The 22,047-nt window shown below is 42.6% G+C and overlaps 1 protein-coding gene across 1 annotated transcript; it reads left to right on the top strand.

Moving 5' to 3' along the window:
• Positions 1-6,340: 6,340 nt before the first annotated feature.
• LOC149748392 (uncharacterized) lies at positions 6,341-13,964 on the top strand. Its single transcript, XM_089917033.1, has 2 exons — positions 6,341-7,535; positions 10,763-13,964. The coding sequence occupies exons 1-2, from the start codon at positions 7,394-7,396 to the stop codon at positions 12,445-12,447; spliced, it is 1,827 nt and encodes a 608-aa protein (XP_089773159.1). The 5' UTR covers positions 6,341-7,393; the 3' UTR covers positions 12,448-13,964.
• Positions 13,965-22,047: the final 8,083 nt, after the last annotated feature.

Raw genomic sequence — 22,047 nt, 5'->3', positions numbered from 1 at the left:
CTTCATTGTATATTCTTGCCTCCTTTATCATAGACTGACCATAGATGCGTGGGTTTATTTCTGGGCTCTCTATTCTGTTCCATTGATTTATGTATCTGTTTTTGTGCCAGTACCATACTGTTTTGATTACTGTAGCTCTGCAGTGTAGTCTGAAGTCAGGGAGCATGATACTTCTAGCTCTCTTTTTCTTCCTCAAGAGTGTTTTGGCTATGTGTGGTCTTTTGCATTTCCATACAAATTTTAAAATTATTTGTTCTATTTCTGTAAAAAATTCCATTGATATTTTGATAGGGACTGCATTGAATCTGTAGATTGCCTTGGGTAGTATGGTCATTTTAACAATATTAATTCTTCCAATCCATGAACATGGTATGTATTTCTATCTGTTTGTGTTGTCTTCAACTTCTTTCATCAGTGTCTTCTACTTTTCCAAGTACAGGTCTTTTACCTCCTTAGGTAGGTTTATTCCTAGGTATTTTATTCTTTTTGATGCAATTGTAAATGGGATTGTTTCCTTAATTTCTCTTTCAGATAGTTCCTTGTTAGTGTATAGAAAACCAACAGATTTCTGTATTTTTGTATCCTTCAACTTTACTGAATTCATTGATGATTTTTGGTGGCACCTTTAGGATTTTCTATGTGTAGTATCATGTCATCTGCAAACGATGAAGTTTTACTTCTTCCTTTCCAATTTGGATTCCTTTTCTTTCCTTTTTTTTTCTTGTCTGACTGCTGTGGCTAGGAATTCCAATACTATGCTGAATAAAAGTGGTGAGAGTGGGCATCTTTGTCTTGTTCCTGATCTTAGAGGAAATACTTTTAGCTTTTCACCATTTAGTATGATGTTAGCTGTGGGCTTATAATATATGGCCTTTATTATGTTGCAGTATGTTCCTTCTATACACAATTTCTGGAGACTTTTTTTTTTATCATAAATGGATGTTGAATTTTGTCAAAAGCTTTTGAGATGATCATATGTTTTTTTATTCTTCATTTGTTAATGTGGTGTATCACATTGATTGATTTGTGGATATTGAAAAAATCCTTGCATCCCTGTGTAAATCTCACTTGATCCTTTTAGATTCATTAAAAGATATATGATCTTTTTAATGTATTGTTGGGTTTGGTTTGCTAATATTTTGTTGAGAATTTCAACAATGTTTCATCTATGTTCATCATGATATTGGCCTGTAATTTTGTTTTTTGTATGACATCTTTGTCTAGTTTTGTTATCAGAGTGATGCTGGCCTCACGTATTGAGTTTGGAAGCATTCCTTCCTCTGCAATTTTTTGGGAATAGTTTGAGAATGATAGGCATTAAATCTTCTCTAAATATTTGGTAGAATTCACCTATGAAGCCACCTAGTCCTGGATGTTTTTTGGGGGAGTTTTTTTTTTTTTATTCCTGATTCAATTTCATTACTGGTAATTAATCTGTTCATATTTTCTATTTCTTCCTGGTTCAGTCTTGGGGGATTGTACATTTCTAGGATTTTGTCCGTTTCTTCCAGATTGTCCATTTTATTGGCATAGAGTTGTTTGTACTAATCTCTTATGATCCTTTGTATTTCTGTGGTTTGGTTGTAACTTCTCCTTTTTTTAAAAAAATTTATTTATTTACTTTTGGCTGTGTTGGGTCTTCATTTCTGTGCGAGGGCTTTCTCTAGTTGTGGCAAGCGGGGTCCACTCTTCATCGCGGTGCACGGGCCTCTATCGCGGCCTCTCGTTGCGGAGCACAGGCTCCAGATGCGCAGGCTCAGTAGTTGTGGCTCATGGGCCTAGTTGCTCCGCGGCATGTGGGATATTCCCAGACCAAGGCTCGAACCCGTGTCCCCTGCATTAGCAGGCAGATTCTCAACAACTGCGCCGCCAGGGAAGCCTGTAACTTCTCCTTTTTCATTTCTGATTTTATTGATTTGGGCGCTCTCACTTTTTTTTGTGATGAGTCTGGCTAAAGATTTATCAATTTCATTTATCTTTTCAAAGCACCAGCTCTTAGTTTCATTGATCTTTTCTACTTTTTTTTGGTCTCTATTTCGTTTATTTCTGCTTTGATCTTTATGATTTCTTTCCTTCTACTAACTTTGGGGTTTTTTTGTTCTTTTTCTAGTTTCTTTAGGTGTAGGCAAGGATGTGGAGAAAAGGGTACCTCTGTATACTGTTGGTGGAAATGTAAATAGATGTAGCCGCTGTGGAAAACAGTATGGAGGTTCCTTAAGAAAATAAAACTAGAACTACCATACGATCCGGCAGTACCACTACTGGGTATATATCTGAAGAAAACAAAAACACTAATTCAAAAAGATACAGGCACCCCAACATTCATAGCAGCATTATTTACAATAGCCAAGATATGGAAGCAATATAGGTGTCCATCAACATTGACATTTGCAACAACATGTGAGGATTTGGAGGGTACTAATGCTTAGTGAAATAAGACAGACACAGAAAGACAAATACTGTATGATATCACTTATATGAGGAATCTAAAAAATAAAAAAAGCTAGTAACTATAACAACAACAGAAGGTGGTAGAGTGTGTGTAGCTACAGCATTTAATATATTTCCAAATGTGTACGTGTCGACTGCTTTGTATTTTAAGCCCTCATGACCAAGATCCTGAATTTAAAAAGTTTCTACATGTACATACACAAAGAATTGTACCTGGCACATAGCAGGTGTTCAATAAATATTTGTTGACTGAATGAAGAAAGCATATTGGTACATTTTAGCATATGCCAGGAATTGGGTCTGGATGGATGGATGAAAGGTAGGGATCATAATTCCCCTTCATCTTTCTTTTGAATACAAATTACCATTGTAGTCTTTTATGGGTTAGAGAATTAGTTTCTTGTATCTGAAAGAAACCAATAGTAACTCAAGAGTACACTAAAAAATAACCTGATGGAATATGGATGCAGATTTAAGTAGGATCAAAAGGCATGTGGGCTTAAATTTTCATCTCATTTACTTTTTTTTTTAAAACTTCAGTTCACTTCTGCCTTGCCTTATTTACTTTAACTAATGGCTCTCAATTTATTATTATTTTTATATGTACCCTTGCTACTGTCATGGAATACATTTGAACTGGCAGCTTGGTTGCCACAAGATTCTGAAACCTTGTTTGGAAACTTGTTCCACTTTGAAGCTATACTAAAAAGCCTAGGTAATTTGAAGAAGGTCCAGGAAAACTATGAGAATATCTACATTGATTCTGGGTCTTCAGAGCATTCAGACTGACTAGGTGGTATTTCAGGCTGGGAAGCTGGGGAACATTCTGATCTGGGCTGCAAGAGAATGATGTATCTTTGGTTGTCCAATAGTATGGCATATTATAGTATTCCTATGCTTCTGGAGTACATAAATGAGAATATATGTCATTTATTAAATACTGTAACTTCCCTCTCAAATGAAACAAAAGCAATAAAAGTACAATAAAAGGGTTTATTGCATTTAAGTCTGGCTGCCAGATTTGAAGTGTAATCATAGGCTGATTTGTAAGGTTATATAATGCAATTAGCAATAATGAGTGATGCAAATTTTTTTTCTATAAGCTCTTCCACATATATTAAATTCATTATAAATTTGTTTATCTGCTGTGTATTTTTTTCTTCAGTTCCAGAAGTAACTTTTGTTTTTAATCTGGCTAATTTCTTTCTTCTTAGCAAGATACCTTGGTTGGAGGCATCTTTCTTTTTCCTTCCTTCCTTCCCTCCCTCTCTCCTTCCTGTATTCTTTTCTTTCCAGTGTTTTTTTCTTTTTTTAATTTTCATTTTGAAATAATTTTAGATTCCCATAGAAGTAGCAAAAATAGTACAGAGAATTCCCACGTACCTTTCACACAGCCCCCAAAGGTACCATCTTACAACTCTATCTTATAACCATAGTACGATTACAAAACAAAGAAGTTGACATTGGTACAATATAGAAAGTCCATTATATATCTTTCTTGAATTTCATCAGTTTTCACAAGAACTATTTTTGTGGTAGGTATATAGTTCTAAGAAATTTTGCCAGGTGAAATCAGTTTAAGGATACAGAACAGGATCCTTTACCCCAAAGAAGTTCCCATGTTATGACCTTTTTTTTTTTCTTTGCGGTATGCGGGCCTCTCACTGTTGTGGCCTCTCCCATTGCGGAGAACAGGCTCCGGACGCGCAGGCTCAGCGTCCATGGCTCATGGGCCTAGCCGCTCCGCGGCATGTGGGGTCTTCCCAGACTGGGGCACGAACCCGTGTCCCCTGCATTGGCAGGCAGACTCTCAACCACTGCGCCACCAGGGAAGCCCTATGACCTTTTTTTTTTTCTGGCTGAGCAGCTGTGGCTTGTGGGATCGTAGTTCCCCAACCAGGGATCAAACCCCGCCTGGCAGTGAAAAGGTCGAGTCTTAACCACTGGACTGCCAGGGAATTCCCTTGTATGACCACTTTATAGTCACAGTCTCACCTCAAACTTAACCACTGGAAACCACTGATCTATGCATAATATCCTTGAGATTCATCTAAGTTGTTTTGTGCATCAATACTTCATTTTTTCCTATTGCTGAATTGTTTTCCATGATATGGATATAACAGTCTGTTTAACCATTTTACACATTACACATTGAAGAATATTTGTGTTTTTCCTTGAATGTTGCTTTTTGAAAACCACGAAAAGGAAACAGCATCAATGACTAACATTTCTTGGGTACTTAATAAACAGTGTCAATTTCAAGACTTACTGAACTCAACCTCCAGCTCCCTGCCGCCCCCACCCCCCCAGAGGTTGAGGGGTGGGACTAAGAGTTCCCACTCTAATCACAAGTTTGGTCTTTCTGGTGACCAGCCTCCTTCCTCCAGTTAATTAGGGGCCCCACCCTACTCACCTTATTAGCATAAATTCTGCAGTGGTGGAAAGGGGCTTATTATGAATAACAAAAGACATCATTTGCACATGTCCTAACAACAGCACAAGTCTTCTGTTGAGATATACATGTCTAGTCGAGAGACTGGAGATGAGAGATTTGGGTGTGAGCAGTATGCTGGTTGTATTGTAAGCCCTGAGAATGGGTGAAAATGCAGAGACAGTGGAATAAGATGGAGAAAAATTTAAGACCATACCTGGAGAATATGAACATAAGAGAGAAATTTGGGAAGAGAGCCAGTAAAAGACTTTAAGAAGGGTCAGTAGAGAGGCAATCAATTAGGCTGGTACCTGGGAGGTGAGGTTTAGTGATATGAACTGAAAAGTTTCCATGCCATCTAGCAGCAAGTGGTTCATTAGTGTCCTTGGTGAGGGTGAATGAGTGGGCATAATGGTAACAAAATCTGGATTTGCAGTGAGTAGAGGAACAGGAGGTGGAGAAGGCTGAGTGTTTATGGTCCTTTATAGAGAAATTTAGCTGTGAAGGGAAGAAGGTAGGATGATGATTGGGGACAATAAGAGTAAAGGGAAGTGGAAGAAGAATGTTTCTTTCATTATCTGAATCCTTATAACAGACACTGTTAGCTGCCCAATTAATATTTATTCTCCACTCTTAGTCACGGCATCCCAGTTTCTTCCAAGTGGCAATATGCCCAGCTCAAAGACAAGAGCTCCCACACATCCTTTCAACTGGGGGTAACCAAAGAGATATAACCTGAAGCTGCATGTGTTTTCTATTATAACTCTTTAAGAACACGACTGATGACTGACGAGCAGCTGGTGTGTGTCCTTTGTGCCTCCCTCCCCCCTCCAATTTCCCTTGTTTTCCTCCTGCTTTATGCCTGGAACAAGCATTTGGATAAAGAGGCAAGTTGAAGAAAGAAGCCAGTTCTAAGGATGCTGGGTAAAGAGTGAACTAGATGGACTCCTTTGTGAGACCAAGAAGACACCAGGCCAGCCCTCAGGCAGTCTACCTCCAGAGATTTTTTATGACAAAGAAAACCTTTACTCTGTCTCACCAACTGCAATTTCTGGCCAAACACGATCGCGACCTGGTAACACAGTCATTCCAAACTTTCAATGCTCCTTAGAAGTACTATTCCTGCCCGCTTTACCACTGTCCTATGTCTTTCCTTTATCTCATGTACAAAGAGTACTCTGTACCTGCCAGCTTCCCCCTTCTAACTGCCCATCCATCACCCCACAGACTTCCAGCGCCTTCCTGTCCCAACACTTCCCCCGACCACTAGCGTCCTAATTGCCGAAGCCCCTGCCCCCGCGAGATGCCGCGCTCAGCAGCATTAAGCACGCTTGTTCACCTCTCCTTTGTGAGTCTTCCTCCTCTCAGGTCTGTCCTCCGTCCACGTTGGCCTCCTTCCTCTCTGCTCCTCCTCGGTAGCCTCCTCTTCCTTAAGTGTCAGCGGCTTTAGGCCCAAGGAAGGAGGAGACCAGGAGCTCAGAGGAGCGGCCTGACCCGACCTCACTCAACACACTCAGAGGAGGGGACAGTCGTGGAGAGCGAAGGGAACGGGAAAGGCTCTGTCCTCTAGAAGAGTCTAGGCCAGGGCGACCACACACACACACACACACACACACACACAAGGGTGGGCAGAAGGGAGGACTGGGGTTCACCCAGGAGCAGCATGCACAGAGCCGCTCCCCTCCACCAAGTCTCAGCCCCGGCTTCCACCAGCGCCTTCGATCCGACCCACCTGGCCTACGAGCTCTGACAGGGCGCATGCGCGGGAGGGAATGCGCCAGGGGCGGTGCCTGCGGAAGAGGCAGCACGTCGCCTTCCAGCCGCCCAGATAAAGGCTGGAGCCTCGGCCACCGGCAGCGTAGGTTCAACTCGTTACAGAAGTGGGGTCGGCGCGGGTCGTGTGTGCCACCGTAGAGGCTGCCAGTCGCAGACGTCGAGCTGGAGCAGGTTGGTGTCCCGAACGCGAGCGCGGGTCCTGCGGGGCTTGGGGGTGCAGGGTGTGGAGGTCGCGGGAACAGACTGGCCTGTGGAGAGGGGGTTGGTAGGAGACGCAGAGCTGGGGGTCTGGACTCCCGGCCTGAGGAGGGGTTCGGCCTGGGTGGAGGCTGGGGGGCAGGCTGGAGAGGCTGCGGACAAGGGCGGTGAAGCCGAGGCCTAGGCCGCGTCTTCCAGTGCAGCCGCGGGGCGCGGCCCCTGGCCTTTGGCGCCCAGCGCTAGGTACCCCGCGCCTCCAAGGCCTCACCTCCCCACGGTGCTCCTGCCTGGGGAGCCAGACTTGCTCAGCACGACGCGGGCCCGGGCCTCTGGGTGCTGCTCCCCTGGTCGAAACGCACCAAGGGCAGCCCCCGCGTGTCCCCATCCCAGGCGAGCGGGAAGAGAAGGTAAGGGACCTCCACCCAGGCTCCCAGTTCTGATGGGGGACAAGGACGACTTTCTTCCTTTACAGCACTTTACAGGGCAGAGTACGGCTGTCCTTCCCTAACTACAAACACCTGCTTTTCAGCCTGGGAAATGAACTCTTCAGGAAACAACGACCATTTTGAGGGCAGTAACTCCAGACCTTTCTTTTATGTGCACCCCGTGGCCCAGCAGCTTCACCTGGGTCCCTGGTACCAGAATGCTATCTATAATCCATTCTCCATTCCTGGGGCAGGTAAGGAATCTGAATCCCCAAAGAGGTTCAGTGGGACTAGGGACCCTCCCTGTGAGCCAAAGCCTGAAGCTTACTAACACCTGTGTCCATTACCTCCCTTTCCTCACCCTGTGCTCACACCAGAGAGACTGTAGCAGCGCATGGGGCAGTGTTTGTTGTTCAGGTTAATAGGAAACATTCGAATTCTAGCTATATGCCAGTTACTTTGCTGAAGGCTAGAAATAGGTTCTCTCATTGACCTCAACAGCCCATGAGCTAGGTACTGTTGCTGTCCTTGTTCCCCAGATGAGGGAACTGAGGCTCGCAGTCAGTGACTGGCCCAGGGTCACAGAGTAATCCGACCAAAGTCCCCTCACGTGTGAGGCCAGAGGTGCCTTAGTGCTCCTAGTCCCTGTAATTTTTCGACATGGCCTAAAAGATTCTAAAAGCTATTATGGTGATGTCAGAAAAGTATGTTGGAGGAAGATGACAAGCAAGTCTTGAAAATATCTGGAAGGTAGACATCTTGGACCTAATGGATAGAAGTCCGTTCAGATTGTCAGTTTCTAATTGTGTGAGTTTTGGCAAATTGTCTCTTAAGGAATTGGTCCTTTTTATCTATGTAATAAATATTGTGGGAATATGGTTCATAATATTCATTTCTTTTTAATGTCCATGGGATCTGTAGTAATGGGCCCTCCTTCATTTCTGGTATTAGGAATTTGTGTCTTCTGTTTTGTTTCCTACATTCATTCAGTTGTGGTCTAAGCAGACATGTTATGATTAGTATACTTTTAAATTTGTGTTTTTTGTGGCACACAATGTGGTCTATCTTGGTGAATGTTCTATGTGAGTGTGAGAAAAATATTCCGTTGGATGAGGGGATCTGTAGAGGTCAGTTATGTCCAGTTGGTTGATGGTGCTGTGGCGTTCAGTGGTCCTTACTGATTTTTTTACCTGGCTGCATCTATCCATTTCTGCTATAGGTGTGTTAAAGTTTCCAACAATGGATTCATCTATTTTTCTTGCAGTTCTGTGACTTTTACTTCACATAGTTTCATCCACTGTTAATGAAATACACATTAGGGATTGTTATGTCTCAATGAAGAACTGACTTTTTCTTGTAATGCCCCATTTTATATCCCTGGTCACTTTCCTTGCTCTGAAATCTGTCTGAAATAAATACAGCTTCTCTCACTTTCTTTTGATTAGTGTTATTAGCATGGTACACCTTTCTCCTTCCATTTCCATATAATCCCTGTTTTTATATTTAAAGTGAGTTTTTTTTTATAGACAGTTTTTGCTTTTTCTTATGCCTTATAATGTCTTTTTGATTGTCAGCCATTTTGTACTGGATAAAAGGAACTGATCTGAATAGGCCTTTAGTAATGGGATGTTACCTTGTGGAGGTGGGGAAGGGATCATAGTCCTGTTTGTGAAAGGACTATGATTAGGTCTCAGTCTTTTAGTGTGATTGTGCCTTTGGACAGCAAAATACGCATGCTTCACCTTCCCCCTCCCATTGGGTTGGGAAGGGTGGCTAGAGTGGGCTGGATAAAAGTATTTCATTCCCCTGCATCAGTCAGGCTCTGGTTAAATAGTTTCTTTTGAAGATGAACCTTGTTAAGAACAGTGCTTTTGGTGTATGTTACAGTGATTCCTTTTCCTTTCTCCCTGCAGGACGGACAGGGGATTTTTCTCCTAGATTTACTGTGAGAAACTGGTTGAACTACTGCATGTAGAACTTTAAAAAGTCTGTGGGGCAGTCCCCTTATGAATGGGTTCCTCTGCGGATTTGAACTCAGACTTCTCCATCCAACCTGATCTTGCAGTCTGTCAATAACAGCTCAGATTTCCGTGCCCCACTGAGTTTCCATGGAGGTTTTTTTTTTTTAATATTTATTTATTTGGTTGCACTGGGTCTTAGTTGCAGCAGGAGGGCTCCTTAGTTGTGGCATATGAACACTCAGTTGTGGCATGCATGTGGGATCTAGTTCCGTGACCAGGGACGGAACCTGGGCCCCCCTGCATCGGGAGTGCGGAGTCTTAACTACTTCTCCACCAGGGAAGTCCCTCCCATGGAGTTTTGATTTTTTGAGTTTGTGCTCCTGTAAGCTGTGAATGCATTCACATGTCTCTCTGTGTTGTGGTAGCAGTTTTCCCTGTAACTACATTGCTGTGAATGATCTGAGAATTCTTGGTTCTTGTTCAGCTTTTTACTTTGGCAGGACTGAGTGACTTCCAAGCTTCTAGAATATCCAGAATTATGAAGCCTACCATCTTTTAAATATTAATTGGACATGCAGTACACTGTGCTGTGGAATTAAAATAGCTGAATTAGTTCTTTTTTTGGGTAAATGTATCTCTTTTCTTTGCCTCCATTTCGTCTTTTGTATAATAAGTGGAATTAGAGGTTTCTTTTTGCCGTTGGCCAACATCTCCCCATTTCCCCACCCTCTAGCAACTACCATGCCGACCACCGTTCTACTGTTTCTGTGATGCCGTCTTTTCTAGATTTTACATAAAAGTAATCATACAGCATCTGCCTTTCTCTGTCCAACTGATTTCTCTTGGCAAAATGCCTCAAGGTCCAGCAGTTGTTGAAAATGGCAGGATTCCATTTTTAAAAATGTTTTTGGGGGAGGGGATATGGGGATATATGTATACATATGGCTGATTCACTTTGTTGTACAGCAGAAACTATCACAACATTGTAAAGCAATTATACTCCATTAAAGATTAAAAAAAAAATGATTAGGGGAAGGGAGGGTGTTCCAGAAAACGAAAGAGAAGTTTTCAAAGTTGGCTTAGTGGAGGAATGTGCCTATGGCTAGAGCCTTGGTGGACCACCTACATTTTAATGGATGTAATGAGATGATACAGTGAGAAACTAGATAATGAGGTGCTTTATGCCATCCTAAGGTCATTGTCCCTTATTATCCTGACAGGCCATGATAAGCCATTCAAATACTGTAACTGAAGTGAGGATCACAGATTGTTCAGAAAGATTGTTCTGGAAGCAAAATGGATTACAGACCTGTGAGATGTGTGGGAGATGGGTTAAGAAAGTTAGTAGTTATTCATGTAAGGACTTGGGAGGACTTTAAGACCTTGGCTTTGATAACAGAAGACTAAGTGGTAGTCCTGTGGTGGATCTGAACAGTTGTGGCTGTACAGGTGAGGTGTGTACTGGCTGAATGTTGTGACCAGCTGCAGGGGACAAAATGGCTATCCCTTTCTCTTTCTAGGTTTCACAAGTGGAAGTCTGTATTTTTCATATCCTGTGGTGCTCAATGAGTATCCTGGTTTCCTCGTCCCTCAATCCCCGTTGCCCACTTCTCTTAACCGACGACCCATAGTCCCTGTGTTTTATAACACGGCACAATACCGACAATATGGTGGCTATTGGGAAAAAATGAAAACAAAGGACACACAAACAGACACTGAACCTCAACAGGCTGAAAACTTGAATGAAAAACGAGACGTGCACTCAGAAGGCGACAGCCCTGATGTAGGAAGGGTGACCAGTATCCCTACAATTACATCAAAAGAAACTATGCCATTGTATGATGTAGCTTATGCCATGCCAGGCAACGAGGCGCAGCACAATGGGATTTCACAGAGTTCCTGTGAAAGTAGAGGTGTGCTCTATAACCCTCGTGAGGGTAGAGACCACATGAACTTGAGTGAAGAAAAGAAGGGCTATGCAGCTGTTTCCCAAAACCCACCACCTCCACCTGGCAGGGATGAGATCCAGAATAGCAACTCAAAACTGTACCCATCTCCTGGAGATGTCAACAAGCTGCATCAGGAAGGGCCACCCTGTGCCCGCATGGAAGCAGTAAAAGACCCGAGCCTACATTCAGCATCTCAGGAGCTCCTTACTGCAGGGGAAAGTATGCCAGAGAACAGTCGTGGGAGCCATGGCTCCCCTGAGAATGTGCATGGAGAGGAAGAGGTAGAGAGCAATAGCTACCCTGAGGGGGGTGTTCCATCCGCTACCTGGTTGGCCCAGTTCAACAAAGTAGGTCAGGCCACCCAATGTGATATGAGTTGGTGGTATGAGGTACAGTCTGAAAATTCCCCTGAGTCTTCACCAGGAAGTGGGAGAAAGGGAGCAGAGCAGCTGTCAGTGGGGAGCAGGAACCAGGATGAACTTGGTGAGGTAGAGAACAACGGCTGCGAGGGGCACGTTCCCTCCCCTACCTGGTCGGCCCAGTTTACCAAAGTAGAAGAGGGCATCCAGTGCGACATGAATTGGTATGAAGCACAGGTAGAGAAATCCCCCCAGCAAATGCCCTCCAGAGATGAAGGGACCTCACCAGACTGCAAAACCAAGGGGTCATGGAGAAAGCCAGTCACAAGTAGGAAATTAAGTGCAGACAAAGATGAAGTGATGGTGAATGATGAGATTGGGGAGGTGCATAAAGAGAACTTGAAAAGGTGTGCGAAGACTAAAAAGACTGTGCAAGGCAGGAAGCTGAAAGACCTGAGCAGCGTCTCAAATGTTAAGACAGCCTATTTGCTGCAGAAAAGCGCTGCCTTGACCATCGTGCTTCCTGAGGATTCAGAAGACTCTGAGTTGGAAGCTGAAGATGTAATGCACGAGGCAGAATGCCTCCTTGAAGAAGTGAGTCCACAGGGCCCTCTGACATCTTCCAAAGGAAGGTCTTATCTGAAGGCTGGAAGGATAATCAGGATGCCACCTGAGTGCTCTGTCCCTCCCCAACTTATGGTCTGGCCCACCAGAAATAAGTACAGGTTATTACAAGCTGGTGGTGAATATGAGTACGTCGTCCCTGTGGTTTACCAGCTGAAACGACAGGATGGCTGTGAAAGCACTGGTGTCACCCTCCGAAGAAAACACACTATGCCCAAGCCAGAGGGACTGGAGTCCAGGAGAGCCTCTCACAAACCACTGGAATGTAAGTGACTAGGGGGTTCATATTACTATTTGGTTGTCTGTTGTGGTTTCCTACCAGGTGAATCAATAGCACTTCTTCATTTTGAAAGTATGTTGTCACTTAAACCGTACTGCTCACATTCATAGGATTTGCGAAGGGAATCCCAAGTTAGAATTCCTGCATTCTAGGAAATTGCAGTGTAATTTGAAACAAAGTTCTCTAGTAGAAGATGACAGAAAGCTGGGTGATAGTGGTAAGGAGAGTTGGGCTGAGATAGGACATCAGTCTAGCTGGATTGCTGAGAATGGGCAGTCCATGTGGAGGCAGAGAATTTCGACACAGTTTTAGGTGCTGTGGCTTGGAGACAAAAGAGGAAGTTTGGAGTGGGAATGGAGACAGTAGCATGAGCTCAGGCAGGATTTCTCTCGAGACTATCCTGCCAGAGGGAAGACTTGTGAGGAATTGGGAAATAGGCCAAGGAGAATGGGGTAAAGTAGTAGTGTTTCTCTTCACTTGTAGATTTTTATCCTGTAGGCAATAAGGGGCTAATCCAGATTGAGTAGAGAAATGAGACAAAAATGTGCTTTGTCTTCAACCGGTAGTATTTTATAGTAGGAATTAGAGTGGAGAGTGCCTATATGGATGAAAGCCATAAAGTTAGTTTTACTCAATAAAAAGTATTGTAATTCAACAAAACCAAGTGGTGAGGATCCTAACTCACATGGGAGTAAATAGATAGACATGTAAGAGGGCTAGCACAATCTTAAAAAAAAAAACAAAAAAAAACTGGAATTTGAACTTGAGTACATCAAAAAAATGGTAACATCCATGGAGAAGAGTTAACTTGGGAAGAGAAGTTGTTTTGCTTTGCTGTGTGGGTTATGGTGGGAGGGGCATAAAGTGGTGAGATTGAGGGACTGGACTAGCAGCCTCCCCACACCTGGTTGAAGCTTGAGTTTGGACCATCCTATGACTGGCGGGGGCACAGCTGACAGGAGTGGGGAGGGAGGGCGGGCCCAAAGGAGAGCTTTGGGAGATGATTACCTCTGGGGTGCAAAGAATGAAGCAAGACAGGTAAGTGAAGAATGGGATGCATAAGAGCCCCAGAGAAGTTTAAATAAGTTCCAGTCTTAGTCCTAAAACCATTAGACTCAAGAAATATTTAAGCCTACCACTTCTACTTAAAAGTCAGGGTATTGTTAGATTTTAAACTCTTGGCTGTTGTCACTTTGATTCATGCTCAGTGATTTGGTGGGGATTTTGTAAAAAACACGTTGCCTTTACAATATAAGCAGGGTTTTTTTGGCTTTGATAAATTAGTCCTTGCTTACAAAAGGGCAAGAAATGATCTGGGCCACTGTGCTTAGAGACCCCTCGTGCATAAGAAATGGCAGCATTTTGTAAACTTCAGAATGCACGTGAGCATTCCAGATGTGAGCCCTCGTTTATAACGTCTAACACTGTAAAATCAATAGTTAAATTAAAACACCAGCCGTAATACCGTTGGTCTTCTCAGTCTTATTTGCCTCTGTATTCCCATGTCATGTCATTGCCCATCAGAGCGTGTATGAATCTTTTTCTATCTTGGTTATAAATTTACTCCCCACCCCTCCCCCTTTAATACTGTAGCTTAGTAGTTTTCAGCACTTTCTCCTTTGACCACGTCTGAAAGAACATCTCACTGAGTCTTCCTGTGAAGAAGTTAATGGGAACTTCAGTTTGCTCCAGATTACACAGTCAAGATTTTAATTTTCATGCTGAAGGCTCTCTTCTCTAGATTGTCTATTATTTTTGCCAAATGTATTTTTTACTGCCAGGAACAATAGAATGGCATAGAATTGTATTGTGAAAAATAGGTCATTTTCTTGAACGATGTGTTTTTGAATTGTTTTTTCCCTTTGGTTTTGAAGCCACTTGGATTGTTTAATGTATGAATCCCTTCCCTCAGGTAACTATGAGAGAGCTAAAACCAAGGTACCTTACAAAGTACCAGAGATTTGAGGCAGATGCTATAAAGTTTAGGAAATACCCAGCAGCTCTAGAGGTTGGTATCTATCCTATGTCCAGTTTGTCTTATGATTTGCTTTTTGGATTTTGTTTGGGGTTTCCTACTTGGTGCCTGTTCTGCCCTCCAAAGGTAACACTGCTTATGGTAGATGACAAATGGCAGTGTTCTAACTGGGTAACAGACATACCTTGTAAGACCCTAGCTTACAAGAAGACTGGAACCAAAGTTTTTGAATTCTGTGGAAGTTGTTATTATGTAATTTATAATTTATTTTTATAGAATTTTAAAAGTTACTTTCCATTTACAGTTATTACAAAATATTGGCTATATTTCATGTTGTACAATACATCCTTGAGCCCTGTGGAATTATTTTTATCCTAGTTTTCACATTTAATTCCTAATGCTGTTAATGGTAATATATTGTGGATTATATGGGATTTTGTAAGTTTCCTGGTGGCTTCACTCTTAGTGTACTAGTTTAGAGCTGGGTAATGGAATCTTAGCATCTCCCTTTAGGAGCCAGTAGCTTGACAGGCTTCCCTTCACACTGAGTGTTGGCATTGGGTAACCCTGCCTCACCTCAACCCCTAGTCCTGGAGCAGTGGATTGATGGCCCTTTTATTTTTATTTTTTAAATAAATTTATTTATTATTTATTTTTGTCTGCATTGGGACTTAGTTGCCGTGCGTGGGCTTTCTGTAGTTGGCGGTGCATGGGCTTCTCATTGCAGTGGCTTCTCTTGTTGCGGAGCATGGGTTCTAGGCGCACGGCCTTCAGTAGTTGTGGCACGTGGGCTCTGTAGTTGTGGCTTGCGGGCTCTAGAGCACAGGCTCAGTAGTTGTGGCGCACAGGCTTAGTTGCTCCGCAGCATGTGGGATCTTCCCAGACCAGGGCTCGAACCCGTGTCCCCTGCATTGGCAGGTGGATTCTTAACCACTGCACCACCAGGGAAGTCCCTAATGGCCTTTTAAATGTCACTTCTGCCCTGCAGTGGTCATAAAGGGAAGAATGATAACTAAGCTCAGGCGAAATGTCAAGACCTTTGGCTTTATCCTAAAAATGGAAACTAAAGATATTGGTAATGATTCTCTATATCACATCTGTTACACAACTGTATTATTACATTGTTATTTCATAGGAAACAAATTGCTGAGTTCCAGCTTCAAGGAAGAGCTAAATATTGCATCATCATGATGGATTAGAACATGTGATCTCTTTCTTGATTTGAACTACTAAAGTTATACCAACAAACAAGAAAATGTGACATTGTAAAGTCTTTGGAATTAAAAGTTGTAAAACAGCAAGTAAGTTGAATTGCAAAAGTGTGTGATTCTGAAGCATTTTCTTCCCCTCTCAAAGTGGCCACAACACTCACGACACCAGTAGAATTGGATCATTCATGAATAGTTCTGTCTTGTCATCTCCAGGGACTTTGGGATAAGGAGAAAAGGATGGTGGAGTTGAGGACAGAATAAAAAGATTTAAGCATTCCCCATAAAGAGGAACTATCCTGGGGATAGAGAGGATGCTGACTCATTGTTTATTAACGCAGGCCAAGCACATAGCCGGTCCCTGATAGATATGTGGAAGGGTAGGTTGTCACATGTTCTTTACTAGCATCTAGTGTCTACTTCTAGAAACAAAGGAAGCTTTAGGCAAGTAAGACTTCTTTATACGCAGACCCTAGGACCTGGATGGTCAATGTGTGGAACAAATCTCCCAATAAATGGTGCAGGTTAGGTCTGACTAGGTACCCAAAAGGTTTGTGTGGTTGAAGACAGGTTTTTTGAAAGAAGGTGGCATGGCAGAATTCATGGTTTTCCAGGTGTGGGAGACAACGGGAGTGCCAGCAGGAATGTCTGGTCATTATGGGGATACATGGATGGGACCGGCCAATGTTCCCTCTGAGCTAAGCTGTATGAGCATATCCTTGCTGTGCTTATAACTCCCTATACTAACCCAGTATTTCTAGCTGGTGTAATGAGATTGTAAAAAGTGATAGCAATGAGCAGAGACAAGCAAAAGATAGTGTTTGCAAAGCTGGTCTTATTAGAAGGTCTATGATTGCCTGACTAACTCCTACTTCAGACCTGCTTTAAGTAACATCTGGAAAGTGGTTCTGGCCTGTATCCCCACCCATGGCTGGATAAGGTGACCCTCATGTGTCATCAGTGTACTGTTACCACTTTCATAACGTGACAAATGAAATGCAGTAGCTGTCAGTCTCCTGACCATACTGTACATTTGTGGCTGATACTGATTTGCTGTATAATCAATAATATCCTCATTAAGTAGTTGTACAGAGACTGCCATTTAGTGTATAGTATTTAATGGATAGCTTAGTTTTAACTTAAGATTAACCCATTTTGCACTGTGGTCCCTGTCTCCACTAGCATTCTAAGCCCATCAGAAGACAACTGAACTACAGAGGTAGTTCAAGATAGGAATCCTGGAGATAGGAATGCAACGGTTGGGGTAACGAAGGATTGGGTAGGAAGGGTACGGTAAGCTTCCTTTGCAGATCCTGACACCAGCAGTGTGTCTTACGATTTAACTCAATTCTGACACTCTCTGCCTGGAAATAGCATCAGATTCTACGTGGTAAGAGCTCAATCGTATAAGGGCTGTGCCACCGCACCCCCCAGCTTCAGAGTCTACTCAAAAGCCAGGTTTCACCTGTGCTTTTGACACACTGGCTATAGATCGGAGGTCTCGGAAGCCCCTGTTTGGGTTCGATTAATTTGCTGTATTACTGATTTATTATAAAAGGCTGTAACTCAGGAACGGCCTGATGGAAGAGATGCATAGAGCAAAGTAGGTGGAAAGGGGCACAGAGCTTCTACATCCTCTGCTTGCGGAGCACTCTCCCAGCACCTCCATGTGTTCACCAACCCAGAAGCTCTCTGAACCCCCCCCCCTTGGGTTTTTATGGAGGCTCCATCACATGGGCATGATTGATTAAATCATCGGCCATTGGTGACTGTTTCAACCTCCAGTCCCTCTCCTCTTTCCCCAGTCAGAGGGTGGGACTGAAATTTCCAACTCTATTCAGTTAAGTTTTCCTGGCAACCATCCCCTCCCCCCATCTTTAGGTACTTTTCAGAAGTCACCTTATGAACATAAACCTACTTGTGGTGGAAAGGAGTTTGTTATGAATAACAAGACACGAATTTCACCTTTCAGGCTCTGTCATGAACTGAGGACAAGAGACCAAATATAACAAAAGATGCTCCTATTGCTCTTGCCACGCATGACATTCCAAGGGTTTTGGGAGCTGTGGGCCAGAAACTGGAGAAAGACCAAGTATATCTGAGAAACATATTTTGGTCATATGAGTGATCAAATATATATTATAAATCACAGTATTGAAGAATGAGAAATAGGAAATAACTGAATTGCGATAGAGGAATGGTTAAATGAGTCATAACACCTTCAAACCAAGGAATTCTGTGGCCATTTAAAGCTTGTGGTATAGGGGCTTCCCTGGTGGTGCAGTGGTTGAGAGTCTGCCTGCTAATGCAGGGGACACGGGTTCGAGCCCTGGTCTGGGAGTATCCCGCATGCCGCAGAGCAACTGGGCCCGTGGGCCACAACTGCTGAGCCTGCGCGTCCAGAGCCTGTGCTCCGCAACAGGAGAAGCCGCGACGGTGAAAGGCCCACGCACCGCGATGAAGAGTGGCCCCCGCTTGCCACAACTAAAGAAAGCCCTCGCACGGAAACGGGGACCCAACACAGCAAAAAAAAAAAAAAAAAAAACTCCTACCCCCAACATCTAAAAAAAAAAAATCTTGTGGTATATATGGTATATACAGACAGCTCATGCAGCTCAATATCAAAAAACAGCCCAATCAAAAAATGGGTTGAAGATCTAAATAGACATTCCTCCAAAGAAGACACACAGATAGCCAAAAAGCACATGAAAAGATGCTCAACGTTACTAATTATTGCAGAAATGAAAATCAAAACTACAATGAGGTATCACCTCACACCAGTCAGAATAGACATTTCTCCAAAGAAGATATACAGACTGCCAACAAACACATGAAAGAATGCTCAACATCATTAATCATTAGAGAAATGCAAATCAAAACTACAATGAGATATCATCTCACACCAGTCAGAAAGGCCATCATCAAAAAATTTAGAAACAGTAAATGCTGGAGAGGGTGTGGAGAAAAGGGAACACTCTTGCACTGCTGATGGGAATGTGAATTGGTTCAGCCACTATGGAGAACAGTGTGGAGGTCCCTTAAAAAACTACAAGTAGAACTACCATATGACCCAGCAATCCCACTACTGGGCATATACCTGAGAAAACCAAAATTCAAAGAGAGTCATGTACCAAAATGTTCATTGCTGCTCTATTTACAATAGCCCGGAGATGGAAACAACCTAAGTGTCCATCATCGGATGAATGGATAAAGAAGATGTGGCACATATATACAATGGAATATTACTCAGCCATAAAAAGAAACGAAATTGAGCTATTTGTAATGAGGTGGATAGACCTAGAGTCTGTCATACAGAGTGAAGTAAATAAGTCAGAAAGAAAAAGACAAATACCGTATGCCAACACATATATATGGAATTTAAGAAAAAACGTCATGAAGAACCTAGGGGTAAGACAGGAATAAAGACACAGACCTACTGGAGAACAGACTTGAGGATATGGGGAGGGGGAAGGGTGAGCTGTGACAGGGCGAGAGAGAGTCATGGACATATACACACTAACAAACGTAAGGTAGATAGCTAGTGGGAAGCAGCCGCATGGCACAGGGATATCGGCTCGGTGCTTTGTGACAGCCTGGAGGGGTGGGATAGGGAGGGAGGGAGGGAGGGAGGGAGGGAGATGCAAGAGGGAAGAGATACGGGAACATATGTATATGTATAACTGATTCACTTTGTTATAAAGCAGAAACTAACACACCACTGTAAAGCAATTATACCCCAATAAAGATGTTAAAAAAAAAAAGTCTACAAACAAATACTGGAGGGGGTGTGGAGAAAAGGAAACCCTCCTACACTGTTGGTGGGAATGTAAATTGGTACAGCCACTATGGAGAACAGTATGGAGGTTCCTTAAAAAACTAAAAATAAGACTACCATATGATCCAGCAATCCCACTCCTGGGCATATATCTGGAGTAAACTGTAATTACAAAAGATACATGCACCCCAATGTTTCATTGCAGCACTATTTACAGTAACCAAGACATGGAAGCAACCTAAATATCCATCCACAGATGAATGGATAAAGAAATGTGGTACATATATACAATGGACTATTACTCAGCCATTAAAAAGAATGAAATAATGCCATTTGTAGTAACATGGAAGAACCTAGAGATTATCATACTAAGTTAGAGAAAGACAAATATCATATGATATCACTTATATGTGGAATCTAAAAAAAAATACAAATGAACTTATTTACAAAGCAGAAACAGACTTAAAAAAAACCTTATGGTTACCAAAGGGGAAAGGTGGGGGGGAGGGGTAAATTAGGTGTTTGGGATTAACATATACACACGATTACATATAAAATAGATAATCAACAAGGACCTACTGTATAGCACGGGGGACTCTACTTAATATTCTGTAACAACCTAAATGGGGAAAGAACCTGAAAAAGAATAGGTATATGTATAATTGAATCATTTTGCTGTACACCTGAAACTAACATAACATTGTCAATCAACTATACTCCAATATAAAATAAAAATTAAAAAAAAATAAAGCTTGTGGTAAGCAGTTTGCCAAGGTATAGTAAGTGAAACCAAGTCATAGAACAATATTCATAGTGTTCTTCAGTTTTTTCAACTAATAAAATAACCCTGTGCCTATGTGTTTGGTAATGCATTTTTTAAAAGATCTGGAAGGCTATATCAAACCATTATAAGTAGACTCTCACTTTTTATAATGGCCCTGAATGGGGAACTTTTTATGAGCATGTATTAATTCTATAATTTTAAAATAATTTTTAAATGCTGAGGGCAACATAGCAGTCAAAAAGAGTCTGAAGATGGGAAATGTGATAATGAAAGGAGGAAGATGCCCGAGAAAGCAGGAAGAGATGTTGATGATAGCATAAGAAGTAGCAGGAGTAGCTAGTATTCATTTAGCAACTGAAATGTGCCAAAATGTGTCCTAAATGCTTTACAATACCAAGTCACTTGATTCTATGGGGTAAATGTTATCAGTCAAGGAAATGAAGGCATAGAGAGGTCACGCACCTTGCCCAATCTGAGAGTTCACGAATGGTGCAGCTGGGATTCAAAACCAGGCGGTCTGAATTCAGAGGCAGTGCTTTTAATCACTGACCTCTACTGCTGGCTGCCAGGTGGGGTCCAGAGCACAGGTGGAGGAAGAGAGAAACCTGACTGAGCTGTTAGTTTTCTGTTGTTGCATAACAATTACCACAAACATTAATGGCTTAAAAAAACAACCATTTAGTATCTCACATTCTGTAGGTCATAAGTGTGGGCAAGCTTAACTGGGTTCTCAGCATCTCACAAGACCAAAATCAAGATGTCAGCAGGGTTGGGCTCACACCTGAGGCTCTAGTGAAGATTATGCCTCCAGGGTCATTGGCGTTGGCAATATTGAGTTTTTTTGGCACTGGGACTGAGTTCCCCATTTCCTTGCTGGCTATTAGGGGCCTCTAATTAGTTTGCTGCACTCCTCACCTTGTAATCCTGATTTCATCTGTATCTGTCTGTAAAGTCAGAAGTGGCATGTGGAATCTCTCACAGGCTTGAAATCTGAGTCCCTATACTGTGACCAGTTAGAGAAAACACTGGAATTTTAAAGGGCTCTTATGATTTGGTTAGGAACACCCACATAATTTCCCTTTCCTTGTGCTTGTAAAATAATCTAATCATCAGAGTAAAATTCATCATACTTAACACTCCCGGAGAATAGGGGAAAATCCTGGGGCCATTTTAGAATTCTGCCTACCACAACTATGATGATGGATGGTGGGACGTCTTGGTGCAGGAAGGTCTGAGGGCTTGTAATGCCTTCCTGGATAGGACTTGAAAATGCTCAACTTGAAGGGAGATGTTTTGGGATGAAGATTTGAACAGGTGACTAGCAACCCAAAGTGTGCAACTAGTCAGGTTTATGGTGTAAGTTCAGTTTGGAGGTGACTTTATGGGGGTACCAACTGCATGGCTGTGTGATTTTTCTCTAGCAGTCTGGCTCGAGGTTCTTCTGAGAAAGAAGGCCAAAAGGACCACAGGTCAAGGGAGATGACAGGCTTAAGTGATGGACTTTAGAATCTAGGCCAGAAAGAGTAGATAGATAGATAAAACCACAGTGAGGGAGTATGGACAGTAGTTAATTTACAAAAGCTGCAGCATATGGTCAGATTCCAGTTAAAGCAGGAATGCTCCAGTAAGAGGTTAAAGATATAGAGCAGTGGTTCTCCAAGTATGGTCCCCAGACCAACAGCCTTAGCATCATTTGGGGACTTGTTAGAGAGGAAAATTCCCAGGTCCACCCCAGAGTCAGAAACTCTAGAATTCTGGGAGCACAGGAATCTGTGTTTTAACAAGCACTCTAGTTGATTTTGATGTCCCAAAGGTTTGAGAATCATTGATGCAGATTCTTTCCTATTTTTA

This window comes from Delphinapterus leucas, chromosome 9, assembly GCF_059928025.1.
Source record: "Delphinapterus leucas isolate spDelLeu-1000000601 "Yukka" chromosome 9, BTC_Dleu_Yukka2, whole genome shotgun sequence".
Lineage (NCBI taxonomy): Eukaryota > Metazoa > Chordata > Mammalia > Artiodactyla > Monodontidae > Delphinapterus > Delphinapterus leucas.
Note: the sequence above shows the minus strand (reverse complement) of the source record. Positions and strands in the feature narration are given on the sequence as shown.

What these genes read in the sequence shown, in the direction of transcription:
- LOC149748392 (XM_089917033.1), top strand. Translation starts at nt 7,394, where the DNA reads ATGAACTCTTCAGGAAACAACGACCATTTTGAGGGCAGTAACTCCAGA. An exon ending in ATTCTCCATTCCTGGGGCAG is followed by an intron (nt 7,536 to 10,762) that starts GTAAGGAATCTG and finishes TTCTCTTTCTAG; the next exon opens with GTTTCACAAGTGGAAGTCTG.